The 24,426-nt window shown below is 49.6% G+C and overlaps 1 protein-coding gene across 6 annotated transcripts in view; it reads right to left on the reverse strand.

Annotated features, from left to right (window-relative positions):
- The window catches only part of LOC106606366 (syntaxin-binding protein 4), a 170,822-nt gene that overhangs the window by 58,277 nt on the left and 88,119 nt on the right, over window positions 1-24,426 (reverse strand). For all 6 annotated transcript variants that reach the window (XM_045719569.1, XM_045719567.1, XM_045719565.1 and 3 more), the window contains 2 exons: window positions 6,837-6,906; window positions 6,650-6,724 (listed from right to left, as the gene is read on the reverse strand). In XM_045719569.1, coding sequence (XP_045575525.1) covers window positions 6,650-6,724; window positions 6,837-6,906 — 145 coding nt within the window. The remainder of the gene's footprint in view (window positions 1-6,649; window positions 6,725-6,836; window positions 6,907-24,426) is intronic.

Raw genomic sequence — 24,426 nt, forward strand, 5'->3', positions numbered from 1 at the left:
ACTGCAGGGGAATGTCCAGTCTGAATCTCTGGTATACTTAACCTCACTGCAGGGGAATGTCAAGTCTGAATCTCTGGTATACTTAACCTCACTGCAGGGGAATGTCCAGTCTGAATCTCTGGTATACTTAACCTCACTGCAGGGGAATGTCCAGTCTGAATCTCTGGTATACTTAACCTCACTGCAGGGGAATGTCCAGTCTGAATCTCTGGTATACTTAACCTCACTGCAGGGGAATGTCCAGTCTGAATCTCTGGTATATTTAACCTCACTGCAGGGGAATGTCCAGTCTGAATCTCTGGTATACTTAACCTCACTGCAGGGGAATGTCCAGTCTGAATCTCTGGTATACTTAACCTCACTGCAGGGGAATGTCCAGTCTGAATCTCTGGTATACTTAACCTCACTGCAGGGGAATGTCCAGTCTGAATCTCTGGTATACTTAACCTCACTGCAGGGGAATGTCCAGTCTGAATCTCTGGTATACTTAACCTCACTGCAGGGGAATGTCCAGTCTGAATCTCTGGTATACTTAACCTCACTGCAGGGGAATGTCCAGTCTGAATCTCTGGTATACTTAACCTCACTGCAGGGGAATGTCCAGTCTGAATCTCTGGTATACTTAACCTCACTGCAGGGGAATGTCCAGTCTGAATCTCTGGTATACTTAACCTCACTGCAGGGGAATGTCCAGTCTGAATCTCAGGTATACTTAACCTCACTGCAGGGGAATGTCCAGTCTGAATCTCTGGTATATTTAACCTCACTGCAGGGGAATGTCCAGTCTGAATCTCAGGTATACTTAACCTCACTGCAGGGGAATGTCCAGTCTGAATCTCTGGTATATTTAACCTCACTGCAGGGGAATGTCCAGTCTGAATCTCTGGTATACTTAACTCTCACTGCAGGGGAATGTCCAGTCTGAATCTCTGGTATACTTAACCTCACTGCAGGGGAATGTCCAGTCTGAATCTCTGGTATACTTAACCTCACTGCAGGGGAATGTCCAGTCTGAATCTCTGGTATACTTAACCTCACTGCAGGGGAATGTCAAGTCTGAATCTCTGGTATACTTAACCTCACTGCAGGGGAATGTCCAGTCTGAATCTCTGGTATACTTAACCTCACTGCAGGGGAATGTCCAGTCTGAATCTCAGGTCTATTGTAAATGTTCATTTCAACAGGATTCCCTGGTTAAATAGAGGTTGGTTCTAGCTTCATGTTTAGTTATATTGTAAATGTTCATTTCAACAGGATTCCCTGGTTAAATAGAGGTTGGCTCTAGCTTCATGTTTAGTTATATTGTAAATGTTCATTTCAACAGGATTCCCTGGTTAAATAGAGGTTGGCTCTAGCTTCATATTTAGTTATATTGTAAATGTTCATTTCAACAGGATTCCCTGGTTAAATAGAGGTTGACTCTAGCTTCATGTTCCCTTTCTATTTCTGACCCCCTCTCATCACAGATCAATGGTACTAAGGCTTTAACAACCAGGTTAATATTACTGCGTAGTGGACCCAAATAGCATGGAGGAGATGCAGAACGAGGGAGGATAGGGGAAAGAATGAGAGAGAGGGAGAGGGGGATTAGAGAGAGAGAGATGAAGAGAGAAAGGAAGATAAAACGGAAAGGCATAATCCCTCCATCCCCTCCTCTCCGTTCCCCTCCTGTCTTCTCCTCCACTCCTCTCCATCCCTCCTGCCTTGGCCTGTGTGCTGAGCTCTGAGTGTTGGTTAAGGCACAGAACACAGATTATAGAACGATGTGAGAAGCACAGGCTCATCTCATCGTGAGTACTGTCCACAGCTTAGCCTGTAGCCTGCTTTCCTGCCTGTAACCTGCTTTCCTGCCTGTAGCCTGCTTTCCTGCCTGTAGCCTGCTTTCCTGCCTGTAGCCTGCTTTCCTGCCTGTAGCCTGCTTTCCTGCCTGTAGCCTGCTTTCCTGCCTGTAGCCTGCTTTCCTGTCTGTAGCCTGCTTTCCTGTCTGTAGCCTGTAGCCTGCTTTCCTGCCTGTAACCTGCTTTCCTGTCTGTAGCCTGCTTTCCTGTCTGTAGCCTGCTTTCCTGTCTGTAGCCTGCTTTCCTGCCTGTAGCCTGCTTTCCCACCTGTAGCCTGTAGCATGCTTTCCTGTCTGTAGCCTGCTTTCCTGCCTGTAGCCTGCTTTCCCACCTGTAGCCTGCTTTCCTGCCTGTAGCCTGTAGCATGCTTTCCTGTCTGTAGCCTGCTTTCCTGCCTGTAGCCTGTAGCATGCTTTTCTGTCTGTAGCCTGCTTTTCTGCCTGTAGCCTGCTTTCCCGCCAGTAGCCTGCTTTTCTGCCTGTAGCCTGCTTTCCTGCCTGTAGCCTGCTTTCCCGCCAGTAGCCTGCTTTCCTGTCTGTAGCCTACTTTCCTGCCTGTAGCCTGATTTCCCGCCTGTAGCCTGCTTTCCTGCCTGTAGCCTGTAGCATGCTTTCCTGTCTGTAGCCTGCTTTCCTGTCTGTAGCCTGCTTTTCTGCCTGTAGCCTGCTTTCCTGTCTGTAGCCTGCTTTTCTGCCTGTAGCCTGCTTTCCTGTCTGTAGCCTGCTTTCCTGCCTGTAGCCTGCTTTCCTGTCTGTAGCCTGCTTTCCTGCCTGTAGCCTGCTTTCCTGCCTGTAGCCTGCTTTCCTGCCTGTAGCATGCTTTCCTGCCTGTAGCCTGCTTTCCCGCCAGTAGCCTGCTTTCCTGCCTGTAGCCTGATTTCCTGCCTGTAGCCTGATTTCCTGTCTGTAGCCTGATTTCCCGCCTGTAGCCTGCTTTCCTGCCTGTAGCCTGTAGCATGCTTTCCTGTCTGTAGCCTGCTTTCCTGTCTGTAGCCTGCTTTCCTGTCTGTAGCCTGCTTTCCTGCCTGTAGCCTGCTTTCCTGCCTCTCCTGCCTGTAGCTTTTCTGCCTGTAGCCTGCTTTCCCGCCAGTAGCCTGCTTTTCTGCCTGTAGCCTGCCTCTCCTGCCTGTAGCCTGCTTTCCTGTCTGTAACCTGCTTTCCTGCCTGTAGCCTGCTTTCCTGCCTGTAGCCTGCTTTCCTGTCTGTAGCCTGCTTTCCTGCCTGTAGCCTGCTTTCCTGTCTGTAGCCTGCTTTCCTGCCTCTCCTGCCTGTAGCTTTTCTGCCTGTAGCCTGCTTTCCCGCCAGTAGCCTGCTTTTCTGCCTGTAGCCTGCCTCTCCTGCCTGTAGCCTGCTTTCCTGTATGTAACCTGCTTTCCTGCCTGTAGCCTGCCTCTCCTGTCTGTAGCCTGCTTTCCTGTCTGTAACCTGCTTTCCTGTCTGTAGCCTGCTTTCCTGCCTGTAGCCTGCTTTCCTGTCTGTAGCCTGCTTTCCTGCCTGTAGCCTGCTTTCCTGTCTGTAGCCTGCTTTCCTGCCAGCAGCCTGCTTTTCTGCCTGTCGCCTGCTTTCTACATGTAGTCCGCTTTCCTGTATATATCAAATCAAATGTATTTATAAAGCCCTTCTTACATCAGCTGATATCTCAAAGTGCTGTACAGAAACCCAGCCTAAAACCCCAAACAGCAAGCAATGCAAGTGTAGAAGCACGGTGGCTAGGAAAAACTAGCCTGCTTTCCTGCCTGTAGCCTGCTTTCCTGTCTGTAGCCTGCTTTCCTGCCTGTAGCCTGCTTTCCTGTCTGTAGCCTGCTTTCCTGCCTGTAGCCTGCTTTCCTGTCTGTAGCCTGCTTTCCTGCCTGTAGCCTGCTTTCCTGCCTCTCCTGCCTGTAGCTTTCCTGCCTGTAGCCTGCTTTCCTGTCTGTAGCCTGCCTCTCCTGTCTGTAGCCTGCTTTCCTGCCTGTAGCCTGCTTTCCTGTCTGTAGCCTGCTTTCCTGCCTGTAGCCTGCTTTCCTGTCTGTAGCCTGCTTTCCTGCCTCTCCTGCCTGTAGCTTTCCTGCCTGTAGCCTGCTTTCCTGTCTGTAGCCTGCTTTCCTGTCTGTAGCCTGCCTCTCCTGCCTGTAGCCTGCTTTCCTGCCTGTAGCCTGCTTTCCTGCCTGTAGCCTGCCTACCTGTGGTAGCCTGCTTTCCTGCCTCTCCTGCCTGTAGCTTGTACATTCTGTAGCCTGTATAGCCTGCCTTACTGTGTGTGTGTGTGTGTGTGTGTGTGTGTGTGTGTGTGTGTGTGTGTGTGTGTGTGTGTGTGTGTGTGTGTGTGCGTGTGTGTGTGCGTGCGTGCGTGCGTGTGTGTGTGTTCGTGCGTGCGCGTGTGTTACAGCTAGTGTGACCTGGTTTTATGCTAACTCACAATGTCAAAACTGACCACCCCGGTCGGTTGTTGCTATGGCATTGTGGTTAGATTAGCAACCTGGCTAAATGTTAAATGCTAAAAACAATAGGCTACAAGATGGCAGAATATGATGAGTGGGGGATGCAGGTTCTCTCTGTATATGTTTTGACAGATATAACCTTCCACTGGCTGTTTAGAGCAAATCAAGAATTCATCACGTAGTAAAAGTTATATTTTACTGTTTGCTGTGTAATGTGGTTCTCTTCCCTGACTTTCAAATCAAATCAAATGTTACTGGTTACGTACACATATTTTGCAGATGCTTATGTTTCTAGGGCTAACAGTGCAGCAATACCGAACATTACAAAACAATACACACAAATCCTAAAAACATTTAAAGAAAGAAATCAAGAAATAGCAGAACAAGCAATGTCCAGAATATGAATATATACAGTGCATTCGGAAAGAATTCAGACCCCTTGGCTTTTTCCACATTTTGTTACGTTACAGCCTTATTCTAAAAGGGATGGGGAAAAAAGTGTTTTCCTCATCAATCTACACACAATAACCCATATTGACAAAGCGAAAACAGGTTTTTAGACATTTCTGCTAATGTATTAAAAATAGAAAAACTGAAATATCTTATTTACATACGTTTTCAGAACCTCTGCTCTGAGACTCGAAATTGAGCTCAGGTGCATCCTGTTCCCATTGATCATCCTTGAGATGTTTCTACAACTTGATTGGAGTCCAACTGTGGTAAATTCAATTGATTGGTCATGATTTGGAAAGGCACACACCTGTCTATAAAAGGTCCCACAGTTGACAGTGCACGTCACAGCAAAAACCAAGCCATGAGGTCGAAGGAATTTTCCGTGGAGCGCCGAGACAGGATTGTGTAGTGGCACAGATCTGGGGAAGGGTACCAAAACATGTCTGGAGCATTGAAGGTCCCCAAGACCCCAATCATTCTTAAATTGAAGAAATTTGTAACCACTAAGACTCTTCCTAGAGCTGGCCGCCCGGCCAAACTGAGCAATCGGGGGAGAAGGGTCTTAGTCAGGGAGGTGACGTAGAAGCTGTTTTCAGTATCTCTGTCCCAGCTTTGATGCACCTTTACTGTCTCCTTCTTGTAGATGGTAGCGGAGGGAACAGGCTGTGGCTCGGGTGGCTGAGGTCCTTGATGATCTTCTTGGCCTTCCTGTGACACCGGGATGCTATAGATGTCCTGGAGGGCAGGCAGTGTGCCCCTGGTGATGTGTTGGGCTGACCGCACCACCCTCTGGAGAGCTCTGTGGTTGCCAGGCGGTGATACAGCCAGACAGGATGCTCTCACCGGTGCATCTGTAGAAGTTGGTGAGGATCTTAAGGGGGTCAAGCTGAATTTCTTCATCCTCCTGAGGTTGAAGAGATGCTGTTGAAGCCTTCTTCACTACACTGTCTGTGGATCAGTGATGTGCACGCCAAACAGCTCGAAGCTTTTCACCTTCTCCACTCCGGCCCCATTGATGTGGATGGGGGCGTGCTCTTTCTGCTATCTCCTGAAGTCCACAATCAGCTCCTTTTGTTTTGTTGACGTTGAGGGAAAGGTTATTTTCCTGGCACCACTTCACCAGTGCCCTCACCTCCTCGCTGTAGGCTGTCTCATCATTGTTGGTAATCAGGCCTACTACTGTTGTGTTGTCTGCAAACTTGATGATTGAGTTGGAGACGTGCATGGCCACGCAGTCATGGGTGAACAGGGAGTACAGGAGGGGGCTGAGCACACACCCTTTTGGGGCCCTCGTGCTGAGGATCAGCGTAGCAAGTTCACAGGTTCATCAGTTTGGATTAACAGTCTGTACTAAATGTCTTTCCATTCATCCTCTTGTTGCTAGCTGCCAGGGGTGGAGAGAAAGGTAGGAAGAAGAAGTGCCTGAGGTGGAGCGAGGGCGTCCCAGCCCAAAAACCCTGCCCAAAATGTCCACCATGCCACTGCCAGGGTTATTCATCTTCAAAGAGGAAGCCAAAGAAACTCTCAGCGCCATGCCAACCATCTGGTTTATCAACAAAATTATTCATTTTTACTTTGAATAATTAAAAAATGGCATCTTTTTAATAATCTCAATTTTTAAGAGGAGGAAGAGAAGGAGGAGAAGGAGTAGGAGAAGGAGGAAGAGGAGGAGGACAGGCAGGCCAAGTTGAGAGATAAAGGACATTCAGGGACACAGATGGACATGGAGCACAATTGGAGTTCCAAGCCGACACAAAACACCTGATAGCTGAAATTCAGACTTCAGACACAAATGCGGATTACAGACACTCACATCAGCGACCCAATGCGTGTTGACGCTAAAGTTGTGATTAAGGGTATTGACACTAAGCCTACAGAATGTGGTCAATGATACGTGGTCGTGTGCATCTCCTTTCTAGACACGGTCCTCACGGCCTACCTTGCTTCCTCGTCTCTGGCGATCAGAAGGCGCATTTGGTTGCTCGAGGACGCTGATCTCAGAACGTCTACTGCTCTGTATAAAACAATAACAGAAAAACAAAACGTTAATGTCTTGACTACATCAACACAAATTTCACTGGTCTTTTTCCAATGAAGAGAGAGTTGTTTTCTATTGTTGAACCTACCTTTCACTGGTGACCCCTAGTAAACTCTCCCCATTCACCTCCAAGATCTGGTCTCCTGCCTGGAGGTGTCCTGGTGAGGTGAGGTCAACACAAGGTCACAGGTCAAACGGTGATGTCATCAAGGTGAGGATGTATTAATCACATCATGTGATGTCATCAGAATATGAAGTATAAGAGAGGGTGGTTCAGTGAATCCCGCTTGTATGATGAGTAACCTTGCCTCAGACCAGAGTCCTGAAGACTTGTTTTGGCTCCCCAAACTATAGCTCAGCGGGCTAATGGTCTTGTGGCGGGCAGACGACCCAGGGTTTAGGGGGCACATTTTACCTGGAATATCTAAGCATAACTAACCAGGGCCTGTGTTCACAAAGCCTCTCAGACTAGGAGAGCTCATCTAGGATCTGGTCCCCACCTGTCTTATTCAATATTATCTAATAGGCAAAACTGATCCTAGATTAGCACTCCTAATCTGAGAGGCTTTGTGAATAGGGCCCAGGTATTTTAAATCTGATATAAATTACAGGAGCCCTATTGGCTGGTATCGTGACAACACTAATCACGTCTCTACCAGACAAGGGAAAGTAAGAAGAGCACTTAAGGGAAGTATACAATCTGTAAACGGTATAGACTAAGAGTAAACAAAGAGGTGAAAACTGTTGAGAGGGCCCTTCCTGGACCTTCCTTGACCGCTGAAGGAGACTTGTTAATCAGTGATTTGTCTCTATCTCTTTATCCCACCAGAACTGGCCTCAGAACAAACAGAGACATATCACTGATTAACTGTTTGTTCTGAGCCCAGTTCTGGTGGGATAAAGAGATAGAGACATATCACTGATTAACTGTTTGTTCTATGTCTCCAATTCTTTATCCCACCAGAACTGGGCTCAGAACAAACAGTTCATCAGTGATATGTCTCTATCTCTTTATCCCACCAGAACTGACCTCCTGAGAGATGAGATGTCACCACAACCACTTCTCCTGTCACTCACTGGTTCATGAGTTCAACCTAGGATGCATCTGAAATGGCACCCTATTTCCTATATAGTGCACTACTTTGACCAAAGCCCTCTATGTGCCCTTGTCCAAAGTAGTTCACTACATAGTGAATAGGGTGCCAAATCAGACACAACCCCTAGAAGAGATTGATTGGAAGTGGAGTAGTGTAACGACACTAGATGATAAACACATTACCATCTCTTCCTCTGGGATATCCTTATTGGGATTGTGTCTACCTAGGGCCTTTCTCTTTGGGCCAGGCGATCTGTGTTCGCAACCCACTAGAGACCCTCAGTTCATTACAATATGATATAACCAATCTGGGATCACGACCCACTAGAGACCTGGTCCTTCTCCCTCAGTTCATTATGATATGATATAACCAATCTGGGATCACGACCCACTAGAGACCTGGTCCTTCTCCCTCAGTTCATTATGATATGATATAACCAATCTGGGATCACGACCCACTAGAGACCTGGTCCTTCTCCCTCAGTTCATTATGATATGATATAACCAATCTGGGATCACGACCCACTAGAGACCTGGTCCTTCTCCCTCAGTTCATTATGATATGATATAACCAATCTGGGATCACGACCCACTAGAGACCTGGTCCTTCTCCCTCAGTTCATTATGATATGATATAACCAATCTGGGATCACGACCCACTAGAGACCTGGTCCTTCTCCCTCAGTTCATTACGATATGATATAACCAATCTGGGATCACGACCCACTAGAGACCTGGTCCTTCTCCCTCAGTTCATTATGATATGATATAACCAATCTGGGATCACGACCCACTAGAGACCTGGTCCTTCTCCCTCAGTTCATTACGATATGATATAACCAATCTGGGATCACGACCCACTAGAGACCTGGTCCTTCTCCCTCAGTTCATTACGATATGATATAACCAATCTGGGTTCACGAACCACTAGAGACCTGGTCCTTCTCCCTCAGTTCATTACGATATGATATAACCAATCTGGGATCACGACCCACTAGAGACCTGGTCCTTCTCCCTCAGTTCATTATGATATGATATAACCAATCTGGGATCACGACCCACTAGAGACCTGGTCCTTCTCCCTCAGTTCATTATGATATGATATAACCAATCTGGGTTCACGAACCACTAGAGACCTGGTCCTTCTCCCTCAGTTCATTATGATATGATATAACCAATCTGGGATCACGACCCACTAGAGACCTGGTCCTTCTCCCTCAGTTCATTATGATATGATATAACCAATCTGGGATCACGACCCACTAGAGACCTGGTCCTTCTCCCTCAGTTCATTATGATATGATATAACCAATCTGGGATCACGACCCACTAGAGACCTGGTCCTTCTCCCTCAGTTCATTATGATATGATATAACATAGCAATGCAGTTAGTTCCATTCACTACAGTAGGGATAGTAACAATGGAACATTTGATTAATTTAGTCAATTTCTGGAGCCCAAGGGACAAGTTACATAAGTCACTGGTCTAAAAGACTTGATGAGTTTATCTAATATGAGCTGTAGCAGAGAGCATGTTCTACATAACTTATTTTAAATAACCATGTTTTAACAGTCCAAATACCCAGACTTAGTAGGTCTTCTGGGTAGAAGAAAATACAACCTTTTATAGTACGTGACATTTCTGAAATATTAGTTTGCTTTAAATGTCAGGATGTCGTACTCATTTCAACTTTTCATCTAGTAGAATTCACTGCACGCTATTGAGGAAGATAATTGTCTTTTAAGACGCACTTGTGTCTGACAACAGCTGATAACAGATCTGTACTCATATAGACCTCTAACTGACACTGTGGTTAGTCTCCATAGTAACAGAGTCTGTACTCATATAGACCTCTAACTGACACTGTAGTGAGTCTCCATAGTAACAGTCTGTACTCATATATACCTCTAACTGACACTGTAGTAAGTCTCCATAGTAACAGAGTCTGTACTCATATAGACCTCTAACTGACACTGTGGTTAGTCTCCATAGTAACAGAGTCTGTACTCATATAGACCTCTAACTGACACTGTAGTAAGTCTCCATAGTAACAGAGTCTGTACTCATATAGACCTCTATCTATACTGACACTGTAGTAAGTCTCCATAGTAACAGAGTCTGTACTCATATAGACCTCTAACTGACACTGTAGTGAGTCTCCATAGTAACAGAGTCTGTACTCATATAGACCTCTATCTACTGACACTGTAGTGAGTCTCCATAGTAACAGTCTGTACTCATATAGACCTCTACTACTGACACTGTAGTGAGTCTCCATAGTAACAGAGTCTGTACTCATATAGACCTCTAACTGACACTGTAGTGAGTCTCCATAGTAACAGAGTCTGTACTCATATAGACCTCTAACTGACACTGTGGTTAGTCTCCATAGTAACAGAGTCTGTACTCATATAGACCTCTAACTGACACTGTAGTGAGTCTCCATAGTAACAGAGTCTGTACTCATATATACCTTTATACTGACACTGTAGTAAGTCTCCATAGTAACAGAGTCTGTACTCATATAGACCTCTATCTATACTGACACTGTAGTAAGTCTCCATAGTAACAGAGTCTGTACTCATATAGACCTCTATCTATACTGACACTGTAGTGAGTCTCCATAGAAACAGAGTCTGTACTCATATAGACCTCTATCTATACTGACACTGTAGTGAGTCTCCATAGTAACAGTATGTACTCATATAGACCTCTATACTGACACTGTAGTAAGTCTCCATAGTAACAGAGTCTGTACTCATATAGACCTCTATCTATACTGACACTGTAGTAAGTCTCCATAGTAACAGAGTCTGTACTCATATAGACCTCTAACTGACACTGTAGTGAGTCTCCATAGTAACAGAGTCTGTACTCATATAGACCTCTAACTGACACTGTAGTGAGTCTCCATAGTAACAGAGTCTGTACTCATATAGACCTCTATCTATACTGACACTGTAGTAAGTTTCCATAGTAACAGAGTCTGTACTCATATAGACCTCTATCTATACTGACACTGTGGTTAGTCTCCATAGTAACAGAGTCTGTACTCATATAGTTCTCTAACTGACACTGTAGTGAGTCTCCATAGTAACAGAGTCTGTACTCATATAGACCTCTATCTATACTGACACTGTAGTGAGTCTCCATAGTAACAGAGTCTGTACTCATATAGACCTCTAACTGACACTGTAGTAAGTCTCCATAGTAACAGAGTCTGTACTCATATAGACCTCTATCACTGACACTGTAGTGAGTCTCCATAGTAACAGAGTCTGTACTCATATATACCTCTAACTGACACTGTAGTAAGTCTCCATAGTAACAGAGTCTGTACTCATATAGACCTCTAACTGACACTGTAGTGAGTCTCCATAGTAACAGAGTCTGTACTCATATAGACCTCTATCTATACTGACACTGTAGTAAGTCTCCATAGTAACAGAGGAAGACAGGAAGAGATCGAGACTGACCTGTTTAATCCTACCCTTCAGCGGTATTAACACTGATAGTACTACGCACTGGGATGATGCTGGACACATTTTTTTAACATTTTACATTATAGTCATTTAGCAGACGCACTTATCCAGAGCGACTTACAGTAGTGAATGCATACGTTTCATACATATACCTTTTTTTTTTCTCTCCGTACTCCGACAAACACACACACACACACACACACACACACACACACACACACACACACACACACACACACACACACACACACACACACACACACACACACACACACACACACACACAAACGTGAGCCACTTACACCACAGCCTGTACGTATACATTAAAGTAGTAGTTAGCTGTATTTCCTCAGGGCTATAGGTAGTAGTTAGCTGTATTTCCTGAGGGCTATAAGTAGTAGTTAGCTGTATTTCCTCAGGGCTATAAGTAGTAGTTAGCTATATTTCCTCAGGGCTATAAGTAGTAGTTATCTGTATTTCCTGAGGGCTATAAGTAGTAGTTAGCTGTATTTCCTCAGGGCTATAAGTAGTAGTTAGCTGCATTTCCTCAGGGCTATAAGTAGTAGTTAGCTGTATTTCCTCAGGGCTATAAGTAGTAGTTAGCTGTATTTCCTGAGGGCTATAGGTAGTAGTTAGCTGTATTTCCTCAGGGATATATGTAGTAGTTAGCTGTATTTCCTCAGGGCTATAGGTAGTAATTAGCTGTATTTCCTGAGGGCTATAAGTAGTAGTTATCTGTATTTCCTCAGGGCTATAGGTAGTAGTTAGCTGTATTTCCTGAGGGCTATATGTAGTAATTAGCTGTATTTCCTCAGGGCTATAGGTAGTAGTTAGCTGTATTTCCTGAGGGCTATATGAGTTAAGCGAGCAATTAGCAGCTCAACCCACTCTGCCAAGATATGTTGTCCACTACAAGATCTGCCTTGGTTTCAATTGGTTTTATTGTAATAGAAAATATATCTGCTGGAAGCGCTTAATGTGTGTTTCCGAAGCCTCTGCACTCTGCCTAAGAAAACAGCTATCTTCATCTGTTTTCCGCCATATTGCTTTCCCCTATCCAGTCCTGTCAGATCTTCAATAGGGAGCGAACGATTACAGGGAAAAAGACAACTTTGTGGAATGAAACATTGCCCAAGGTCGTGACCTCAGTAACCCTTCCGATTAATAATTGTTTATTCTAGGAACTCTCTGTTCCAATAAAACCACATCACTCCAAACCCCTGTGTCCCAAATGGCACTGTATTCCCAATTTCGTGCACTACTTTTACCCATAGAGCACATAGGCTTCTGGTCAAATGTAGTGCACTAAACAGGGAATAGGGTGCCATTTGGGATGCACATTTTTCTGATTTCTGAGCCCGATGGATTTTCCCATGCCTTCCCTCACAATAATGAGATTGCTCTTCTTTGGTCATTACTGGGAAAGCTGTCCCAAATCACAGGGATCAAAGCAATTTAATCACACCATGTTTGGGTTGGAATAGAGGCAGATTTCCCATTAGTTATCTATGTCCCAAACGGGACCCTATTCCCTACATAGTGCACTGCTCTTGACCAGAGCCCTAAAGTAGTGCACTATGTAGGGAATAGGGTGTCATTTGAGATGCAGAACTTATGGCGACTGTTGCTGCCCTTTCTGCAATCCTTCATTTTAGGGACCAAGTAGAGAAACCAGATCCAAAACACACAGACCAGAGTGGCCTGTAGGTTAGTGGACTGAAACACAGACCAGAGTGGCCTGTAGGTTAGTGGACTGAAACACAGACCAGAGTGGCCTGTAGCTTAGTGGACTGAAACACAGACCAGAGTGGCCTGTAGCTTAGTGGACTGAAACACAGACCAGAGCCACAGACCAGAGCGGCCTGTCGGTTAGTGGACTGAAACACAGACCAGAGTGGCCTGTAGCTTAGTGGACTGAAACACAGACCAGAGCGGCCTGTAGGTTAGTGGACTGAAACACACACCAGAGCCACAGACCAGAGCGGCCTGACGGTTAGTGGACTGAAACACAGACCAGAGCAGCCTGTAGGTTAGTGGACTGAAACACAGACCAGAGCGGCCTGTAGGTTAGTGGACTGAAACACAGACCAGAGCCACAGACCAGAGCGGCCTGTAGCTGAGTGGACTGAAACACAGACCAGAGCGGCCTGTAGGTTAGTGGACTGATACACAGACCAGAGCGGCCTGTAGCTTAGTGGACTGAAACACAGACCAGAGTGGCCTGTCGGTTAGTGGACTGAAACACAGACCAGAGCAGCCTGTTGGTTAGTGGACTGAAACACAGACCAGAGCCACAGACCAGAGCGGCCTGTAGGTTAGTGGACTGAAACACAGACCAGAGTGGCCTGTAGGTTAGTGGACTGAAACACAGACCAGAGCCACAGACCAGAGCGGCCTGTCGGTTAGTGGACTGAAACACAGACCAGAGCCACAGACCAGAGCGGCCTGTAGGTTAGTGGACTGAAACACAGACCAGAGCGGCCTGTAGGTTAGTGGAAAAAACACAGACCAGAGTGGCCTGTAGGTTAGTGGACTGAAACACAGACCAGAGCGGCCTGTCGGTTAGTGGACTGAAACACAGACCAGAGCGGCCTGTCGGTTAGTGGACTGAAACACAGATCAGAGCCACAGACCAGAGCGATCTGTCGGTTAGTGGACTGAAACACAGATCAGAGCCACAGACCAGAGCGATCTGTCGGTTAGTGGACTGAAACACAGACCAGAGCGGCCTGACGGTTAGTGGAAACACAGACCAGAGCGGCCTGTAGCTTAGTGGAATGAAACACAGACCAGAGCGGCCTGTCAGTTAGTGGACTGAAACACAGACCAGAGCGGCCTGACGGTTAGTGGACTGAAACACAGACCAGAGCGATCTGTCGGTTAGTGGACTGAAACACAGACCAGAGCGGCCTGTCAGTTAGTGGACTGAAACACAGACCAGAGCGGCATGACGGTTAGTGGACTGAAACACAGACCAGAGTGGCCTGTAGCTTAGTGGACTGAAACACAGACCAGAGTGGCCTGTAGCTTAGTGGACTGAAACACAGACCAGAGTGGCCTGTAGCTTAGTGGACTGAAACACAGACCAGAGCCACAGACCAGAGCGGCCTGTCGGTTAGTGGACTGAAACACAGACCAGAGTGGCCTGTAGGTTAGTGGACTGAAACACAGACCAGAGTGGCCTGTAGCTTAGTGGACTGAAACACAGACCAGAGTGGCCTGTAGCTTAGTGGACTGAAACACAGACCAGAGCCACAGACCAGAGCGGCCTGTCGGTTAGTGGACTGAAACACAGACCAGAGTGGCCTGTAGCTTAGTGGACTGAAACACAGACCAGAGTGGCCTGTAGCTTAGTGGACTGAAACACAGACCAGAGCCACAGACCAGAGCGGCCTGTCGGTTAGTGGACTGAAACACAGACCAGAGTGGCCTGTAGCTTAGTGGACTGAAACACAGACCAGAGCGGCCTGTAGGTTAGTGGACTGAAACACACACCAGAACCACAGACCAGAGCGGCCTGACGGTTAGTGGACTGAAACACAGACCAGAGCAGCCTGTAGGTTAGTGGACTGAAACACAGACCAGAGCGGCCTGTAGGTTAGTGGACTGAAACACAGACCAGAGCCACAGACCAGAGCGGCCTGTAGCTGAGTGGACTGAAACACAGACCAGAGCGGCCTGTAGGTTAGTGGACTGATACACAGACCAGAGCGGCCTGTAGCTTAGTGGACTGAAACACAGACCAGAGTGGCCTGTCGGTTAGTGGACTGAAACACAGACCAGAGCAGCCTGTTGGTTAGTGGACTGAAACACAGACCAGAGCCACAGACCAGAGCGGCCTGTAGGTTAGTGGACTGAAACACAGACCAGAGTGGCCTGTAGGTTAGTGGACTGAAACACAGACCAGAGCCACAGACCAGAGCGGCCTGTCGGTTAGTGGACTGAAACACAGACCAGAGCCACAGACCAGAGCGGCCTGTAGGTTAGTGGACTGAAACACAGACCAGAGCGGCCTGTAGGTTAGTGGAAAAAACACAGACCAGAGTGGCCTGTAGGTTAGTGGACTGAAACACAGACCAGAGCGGCCTGTCGGTTAGTGGACTGAAACACAGACCAGAGCGGCCTGTCGGTTAGTGGACTGAAACACAGATCAGAGCCACAGACCAGAGCGATCTGTCGGTTAGTGGACTGAAACACAGATCAGAGCCACAGACCAGAGCGATCTGTCGGTTAGTGGACTGAAACACAGACCAGAGCCACAGACCAGAGCGGCCTGTAGGTTAGTGGACTGAAACACAGACCAGAGCGGCCTGTCGGTTAGTGGACTGAAACACAGACCAGAGCCACAGACCAGAGCGGCCTGTAGGTTAGTGGACTGAAACACAGACCAGAGCGGCCTGTAGGTTAGTGGAAAAAACACAGACCAGAGTGGCCTGTAGGTTAGTGGACTGAAACACAGACCAGAGCGGCCTGTCAGTTAGTGGACTGAAACACAGACCAGAGCGGCCTGTCGGTTAGTGGACTGAAACACAGATCAGAGCCACAGACCAGAGCGGCCTGTCGGTTAGTGGACTGAAACACAGACCAGAGCGGCCTGACGGTTAGTGGAAACACAGACCAGAGCAGCCTGTAGCTTAGTGGAATGAAACACAGACCAGAGCGGCCTGTCGGTTAGTGGACTGAAACACAGACCAGAGCGGCCTGACGGTTAGTGGACTGAAACACAGACCAGAGCGATCTGTCGGTTAGTGGACTGAAACACAGACCAGAGCGGCCTGTCAGTTAGTGGACTGAAACACAGACCAGAGCGGCCTGACGGTTAGTGGACTGAAACACAGACCAGAGCGGCCTGACGGTTAGTGGACTGAAACAGACCAGAGCGGCCTGACGGTTAGTGGACTGAAACAGACCAGAGCGGCCTGTCGATTAGTGGACTGAAACACAGACCAGAGCCACAGACCAGAGCGGCCTGTAGGTTAATGGACTGAAACACAGACCAGAGCGGCCTGTCGGTTAGTGGACTGAAACACAGACCAGAGCCACAGACCAGAGCGGCCTGTAGCTGAGTGGACTGAAACACAGACCAGAGCGGCCTGTAGGTTAGTGGACTGATACACAGACCAGAGAGGCCTGTAGCTTAGTGGACTGAAACACAGACCAGAGTGGCCTGTCGGTTAGTGGACTGAAACACAGACCAGAGCAGCCTGTTGGTTAGTGGACTGAAACACAGACCAGAGCCACAGACCAGAGCGGCCTGTAGGTTAGTGGACTGAAACACAGACCAGAGTGGCCTGTAGGTTAGTGGACTGAAACACAGACCAGAGCCACAGACCAGAGCGGCCTGTCGGTTAGTGGACTGAAACACAGACCAGAGCCACAGACCAGAGCGGCCTGTAGGTTAGTGGACTGAAACACAGACCAGAGCGGCCTGTAGGTTAGTGGAAAAAACACAGACCAGAGTGGCCTGTAGGTTAGTGGACTGAAACACAGACCAGAGCGGCCTGTCGGTTAGTGGACTGAAACACAGACCAGAGCGGCCTGTCGGTTAGTGGACTGAAACACAGATCAGAGCCACAGACCAGAGCGATCTGTCGGTTAGTGGACTGAAACACAGATCAGAGCCACAGACCAGAGCGATCTGTCGGTTAGTGGACTGAAACACAGACCAGAGCCACAGACCAGAGCGGCCTGTAGGTTAGTGGACTGAAACACAGACCAGAGCGGCCTGTCGGTTAGTGGACTGAAACACAGACCAGAGCCACAGACCAGAGCGGCCTGTAGGTTAGTGGACTGAAACACAGACCAGAGCGGCCTGTAGGTTAGTGGAAAAAACACAGACCAGAGTGGCCTGTAGGTTAGTGGACTGAAACACAGACCAGAGCGGCCTGTCAGTTAGTGGACTGAAACACAGACCAGAGCGGCCTGTTGGTTAGTGGACTGAAACACAGATCAGAGCCACAGACCAGAGCGGCCTGTCGGTTAGTGGACTGAAACACAGACCAGAGCGGCCTGACGGTTAGTGGAAACACAGACCAGAGCGGCCTGTAGCTTAGTGGAATGAAACACAGACCAGAGCGGCCTGTCGGTTAGTGGACTGAAACACAGACCAGAGCGGCCTGACGGTTAGTGGACTGAAACACAGACCAGAGCGATCTGTCGGTTAGTGGACTGAAACACAGACCAGAGCGGCCTGTCAGTTAGTGGACTGAAACACAGACCAGAGCGGCCTGATGGTTAGTGGACTGAAACACAGACCAGAGCGGCCTGACGGTTAGTGGACTGAAACAGACCAGAGCGGCCTGACGGTTAGTGGACTGAAACAGACCAGAGCGGCCTGTCGATTAGTGGACTGAAACACAGACCAGAGCCACAGACCAGAGCGGCCTGTAGGTTAATGGACTGAAACACAGACCAGAGCGGCCTGTCGGTTAGTGGACTGAAACACAGACCAGAGCCACAGACCAGAGTGGCCTGACGGTTAGTGGACTGAAACACAGACCAGAGCCACAGACCAGAGCAGCCTGTAGGTTAGTGGACTGAAACACAGACCAGAGCGGCCTGTCAGTTAGTGGACTGAAACACAGACCAGAGCGGCCTGTCGGTTAGTGGACTGAAACACAGACCAGAGCGGCCTGTAGGTTAGTGGAAAAAACACAGACCAGAGTGGCCTGTAGGTTAGTGGACTGAAACACAGACCAGAGCGGCCTGTCAGTTAGTGGACTGAAACACAGACCAGAGCGGCCTGTCGGTTAGTGGACTGGAAACACAGACCAGAGCGGCCTGTCGTTTAGTGGACTGAAACACAGACCAGAGCGGCCTGTCGGTTAGTGGACTGAAACACAGACCAGAGCGGCCTGACGGTTAGTGGAAACACAGACCAGAGCGGCCTGTAGCTTAGTGGAATGAAACACAGACCAGAGCGGCCTGTCGGTTAGTGGACTGAAACACAGACCAGAGCGGCCTGACAGTTAGTGGACTGAAACACAGACCAGAGCGATCTGTCAGTTAGTGGACTGAAACACAGACCAGAGCGGCCTGACGGTTAGTGGACTGAAACACAGACCAGAGCGGCCTGTCGGTTAGTGGACTGAAACACAGACCAGAGCGGCCTGACGGTTAGTGGAAACAAAGACCAGAGCGGCCTGTAGTTTAGTGGAATGAAACACAGACCAGAGCGGCCTGTCGGTTAGTGGACTGAAACACAGACCAGAGCGGCCTGACGGTTAGTGGACTGAAACACAGACCAGAGCGATCTGTCAGTTAGTGGACTGAAACACAGACCAGAGCGGCCTGACAGTTAGTGGACTGAAACACAGACCAGAGCGGCCTGACGGTTAGTGGACTGAAACAGACCAGAGCAGCCTGACGGTTAGTGGACTGAAACACAGACCAGAGCGATCTGTCGGTTAGTGGACTGAAACACAGACCAGAGCAGCCTGTCAGTTAGTGGACTGAAACACAGACCAGAGCGGCCTGACGGTTAGTGGACTGAAACACAGACCAGAGCGGCCTGACGGTTAGTGGACTGAAACAGACCAGAGCGGCCTGACGGTTAGTGGACTGAAACACAGACCAGAGAGGCCTGACGGTTAGTGGACTGAAACAGACCAGAGCGGCCTGTAGCTTAGTGGACTGAAACACAGACCAGAGCCACAGACCAGAGCGGCCTGTAGGTTAATGGACTGAAACACAGACCAGAGTGGCCTGTAGGTTAGTGGACTGAAACACAGACCAGAGCCACAGACCAGAGCGGCCTGTCGGTTAGTGGACTGAAACACAGAACAGAGCCACAGACCAGAGCGGCCTGTAGGTTAGTGGACTGAAACACAGACCAGAGCGGCCTGTCGGTTAGTGGACTGAAACACAGACCAGAGCCACAGACCAGAGCGGCCTGACGGTTAGTGGACTGAAACACAGACCAGAGCCACAGACCAGAGCGGCCTGTAGGTTAGTGGAAAAAACACAGACCAGAGTGGCCTGTAGGTTAGTGGACTGAAACACAGACCAGAGCGGCCTGTCGGTTAGTGGACTGAAACACAGACCAGAGCGGCCTGTCGGTTAGTGGACTGAAACACAGATCAGAGCCACAGACCAGAGCGATCTGTCGGTTAGTGGACTGAAACACAGATCAGAGCCACAGACCAGAGCGATCTGTCGGTTAGTGGACTGAAACACAGACCAGAGCCACAGACCAGAGCGGCCTGTAGGTTAGTGGACTGAAACACAGACCAGAGCGGCCTGTCGGTTAGTGGACTGAAACACAGACCAGAGCCACAGACCAGAGCGGCCTGTAGGTTAGTGGACTGAAACACAGACCAGAGCGGCCTGTAGGTTAGTGGAAAAAACACAGACCAGAGTGGCCTGTAGGTTAGTGGACTGAAACACAGACCAGAGCGGCCTGTCAGTTAGTGGACTGAAACACAGACCAGAGCCACAGACCAGAGCGGCCTGTCGGTTAGTGGACTGAAACACAGACCAGAGCGGCCTGACGGTTAGTGGAAACACAGACCAGAGCGGCCTGTAGCTTAGTGGAATGAAACACAGACCAGAGCGGCCTGTCGGTTAGTGGACTGAAACACAGACCAGAGCGGCCTGACGGTTAGTGGACTGAAACACAGACCAGAGCGATCTGTCGGTTAGTGGACTGAAACACAGACCAGAGCGGCCTGTCAGTTAGTGGACTGAAACACAGACCAGAGCGGCCTGACGGTTAGTGGACTGAAACACAGACCAGAGCGGCCTGACGGTTAGTGGACTGAAACAGACCAGAGCGGCCTGACGGTTAGTGGACTGAAACAGACCAGAGCGGCCTGTCGATTAGTGGACTGAAACACAGACCAGAGCCACAGACCAGAGCGGCCTGTAGGTTAATGGACTGAAACACAGACCAGAGCGGCCTGTCGGTTAGTGGACTGAAACACAGACCAGAGCCACAGACCAGAGTGGCCTGACGGTTAGTGGACTGAAACACAGACCAGAGCCACAGACCAGAGCAGCCTGTAGGTTAGTGGACTGAAACACAGACCAGAGCGGCCTGTCAGTTAGTGGACTGAAACACAGACCAGAGCGGCCTGTCGGTTAGTGGACTGAAACACAGACCAGAGCGGCCTGTAGGTTAGTGGAAAAAACACAGACCAGAGTGGCCTGTAGGTTAGTGGACTGAAACACAGACCAGAGCGGCCTGTCAGTTAGTGGACTGAAACACAGACCAGAGCGGCCTGTCGGTTAGTGGACTGAAACACAGACCAGAGCGGCCTGTCGTTTAGTGGACTGAAACACAGACCAGAGCGGCCTGTCGGTTAGTGGACTGAAACACAGACCAGAGCGGCCTGACGGTTAGTGGAAACACAGACCAGAGCGGCCTGTAGCTTAGTGGAATGAAACACAGACCAGAGCGGCCTGTCGGTTAGTGGACTGAAACACAGACCAGAGCGGCCTGACGGTTAGTGGACTGAAACACAGACCAGAGCGATCTGTCAGTTAGTGGACTGAAACACAGACCAGAGCGGCCTGACGGTTAGTGGACTGAAACACAGACCAGAGCGGCCTGTCGGTTAGTGGACTGAAACACAGACCAGAGCGGCCTGACGGTTAGTGGAAACAAAGACCAGAGCGGCCTGTAGCTTAGTGGAATGAAACACAGACCAGAGCGGCCTGTCGGTTAGTGGACTGAAACACAGACCAGAGCGGCCTGACGGTTAGTGGACTGAAACACAGACCAGAGCGATCTGTCAGTTAGTGGACTGAAACACAGACCAGAGCGGCCTGACAGTTAGTGGACTGAAACACAGACCAGAGCGGCCTGACGGTTAGTGGACTGAAACAGACCAGAGCAGCCTGACGGTTAGTGGACTGAAACACAGACCAGAGCGATCTGTCGGTTAGTGGACTGAAACACAGACCAGAGCAGCCTGTCAGTTAGTGGACTGAAACACAGACCAGAGCGGCCTGACGGTTAGTGGACTGAAACACAGACCAGAGCGGCCTGACGGTTAGTGGACTGGAAACAGACCAGAGCGGCCTGACGGTTAGTGGACTGAAACACAGACCAGAGAGGCCTGACGGTTAGTGGACTGAAACAGACCAGAGCGGCCTGTAGCTTAGTGGACTGAAACACAGACCAGAGCCACAGACCAGAGCGGCCTGTAGGTTAATGGACTGAAACACAGACCAGAGTGGCCTGTAGGTTAGTGGACTGAAACACAGACCAGAGCCACAGACCAGAGCGGCCTGTCGGTTAGTGGACTGAAACACAGAACAGAGCCACAGACCAGAGCGGCCTGTAGGTTAGTGGACTGAAACACAGACCAGAGCGGCCTGTCGGTTAGTGGACTGAAACACAGACCAGAGCCACAGACCAGAGCGGCCTGACGGTTAGTGGACTGAAACACAGACCAGAGCCACAGACCAGAGCGGCCTGTAGGTTAGTGGACTGAAACACAGACCAGAGCAGCCTGTTGGTTAGTGGACTGAAACACAGACCAGAGCCACAGACCAGAGCGCCCTGTAGGTTATTGGACTGAAACACAGACCAGAGCCACAGACCAGAGCGGCCTGTAGGTTAGTGGACTGAAACACAGACCAGAGTGGCCTGTAGGTTAGTGGACTGAAACACAGACCAGAGCCACAGACCAGAGCGGCCTGTCGGTTAGTGGACTGAAACACAGACCAGAGCAACAGACCAGAGTGGCCTGTAGGTTAGTGGACTGAAACACAGACCAGAGCGGCCTGTAGGTTAGTGGAAAAAACACAGACCAGAGTGGCCTGTAGGTTAGTGGACTGAAACACAGACCAGAGCGGCCTGTCGGTTAGTGGACTGAAACACAGACCAGAGCGGCCTGTCGGTTAGTGGACTGAAACACAGATCAGAGCCACAGACCAGAGCGATCTGTCGGTTAGTGGACTGAAACACAGATCAGAGCCACAGACCAGAGCGATCTGTCGGTTAGTGGACTGAAACACAGACCAGAGCCACAGACCAGAGCGGCCTGTAGGTTAGTGGACTGAAACACAGACCAGAGCGGCCTGTCGGTTAGTGGACTGAAACACAGACCAGAGCCACAGACCAGAGCGGCCTGTAGGTTAGTGGACTGAAACACAGACCAGAGCGGCCTGTAGGTTAGTGGAAAATACACAGACCAGAGTGGCCTGTAGGTTAGTGGACTAAAACACAGACCAGAGCCACAGACCAGAGCGGCCTGTCAGTTAGTGGACTGAAACACAGATCAGAGCCACAGACCAGAGCGGCCTGTCGGTTAGTGGACTGAAACACAGACCAGAGCGACCTGACGGTTAGTGGAAACACAGACCAGAGCGGCCTGTAGCTTAGTGGAATGAAACACAGACCAGAGCAGCCTGTCGGTTAGTGGACTGAAACACAGACCAGAGCGGCCTGACGGTTAGTGGACTGAAACACAGACCAGATCGATCTGTCGGTTAGTGGACTGAAACACAGACCAGAGCGGCCTGTCAGTTAGTGGACTGAAACACAGACCAGAGCGGCCTGACGGTTAGTGGAAACACAGACCAGAGCGGCCTGTAGCTTAGTGGACTGAAACACAGACCAGAGCGGCCTGACGGTTAGTGGACTGAAACACAGACCAGAGCGATCTGTCGGTTAGTGGACTGAAACACAGACCAGAGCGGCCTGTCAGTTAGTGGACTGAAACACAGACCAGAGCGGCCTGACGGTTAGTGGACTGAAACACAGACCAGAGCGGCCTGACGGTTAGTGGACTGAAACAGACCAGAGCGGCCTGACGGTTAGTGGACTGAAACACAGACCAGAGCGGCCTGACGGTTAGTGGACTGAAACAGACCAGAGCGGCCTGTCGGTTAGTGGACTGAAACACAGACCAGAGCCACAGACCAGAGCGGCCTGTAGGTTAATGGACTGAAACACAGACCAGAGTGGCCTGACGGTTAGTGGACTGAAACAAAGACCAGAGCGGCCTGTCGGTTAGTGGACTGAAACACAGACCAGAGCGGCCTGACGGTTAGTGGAAACACAGACCAGAGCGGCCTGTAGCTTAGTGGAATGAAACACAGACCAGAGCGGCCTGTCGGTTAGTGGACTGAAACACAGACCAGAGCGGCCTGACGGTTAGTGGACTGAAACACAGACCAGAGCGATCTGTCAGTTAGTGGACTGAAACACAGACCAGAGCGGCCTGACAGTTAGTGGACTGAAACACAGACCAGAGCGGCCTGACGGTTAGTGGACTGAATCAGACCAGAGCGGCCTGACGGTTAGTGGACTGAAACACAGACCAGAGCGATCTGTCGGTTAGTGGACTGAAACACAGACCAGAGCGGCCTGTCAGTTAGTGGACTGAAACACAGACCAGAGTGGCCTGACGGTTAGTGGACTGAAACACAGACCAGAGCGGCCTGACGGTTAGTGGACTGAAACAGACCAGAGCGGCCTGACGGTTAGTGGACTGAAACACAGACCAGAGCGGCCTGACGGTTAGTGGACTGAAACAGACCAGAGCGGCCTGTAGCTTAGTGGACTGAAACACAGACCAGAGCCACAGACCAGAGCGGCCTGTCGGTTAGTGGACTGAAACACAGACCAGAGCCACAGACCAGAGCGGCCTGTAGGTTAGTGGACTGAAACACAGACCAGAGCGGCCTGTCGGTTAGTGGACTGAAACACAGACCAGAGCGCCGGACAGACCAGAGCGGCCTGACGGTTAGTGGACTGAAACACAGACCAGAGCCACAGACCAGAGCGGCCTGTAGGTTAGTGGACTGAAACACAGACCAGAGCAGCCTGTTGGTTAGTGGACTGAAACACAGACCAGAGCCACAGACCAGAGCGCCCTGTAGGTTATTGGACTGAAACACAGACCAGAGCCACAGACCAGAGCGGCCTGTAGGTTAGTGGACTGAAACACAGACCAGAGTGGCCTGTAGGTTAGTGGACTGAAACACAGACCAGAGCCACAGACCAGAGCGGCCTGTCGGTTAGTGGACTGAAACACAGACCAGAGCCACAGACCAGAGTGGCCTGTAGGTTAGTGGACTGAAACACAGACCAGAGCGGCCTGTAGGTTAGTGGAAAAAACACAGACCAGAGTGGCCTGTAGGTTAGTGG

Source organism: Salmo salar, chromosome ssa06 (genome assembly GCF_905237065.1).
Source record: "Salmo salar chromosome ssa06, Ssal_v3.1, whole genome shotgun sequence".
NCBI lineage: Eukaryota > Metazoa > Chordata > Actinopteri > Salmoniformes > Salmonidae > Salmo > Salmo salar.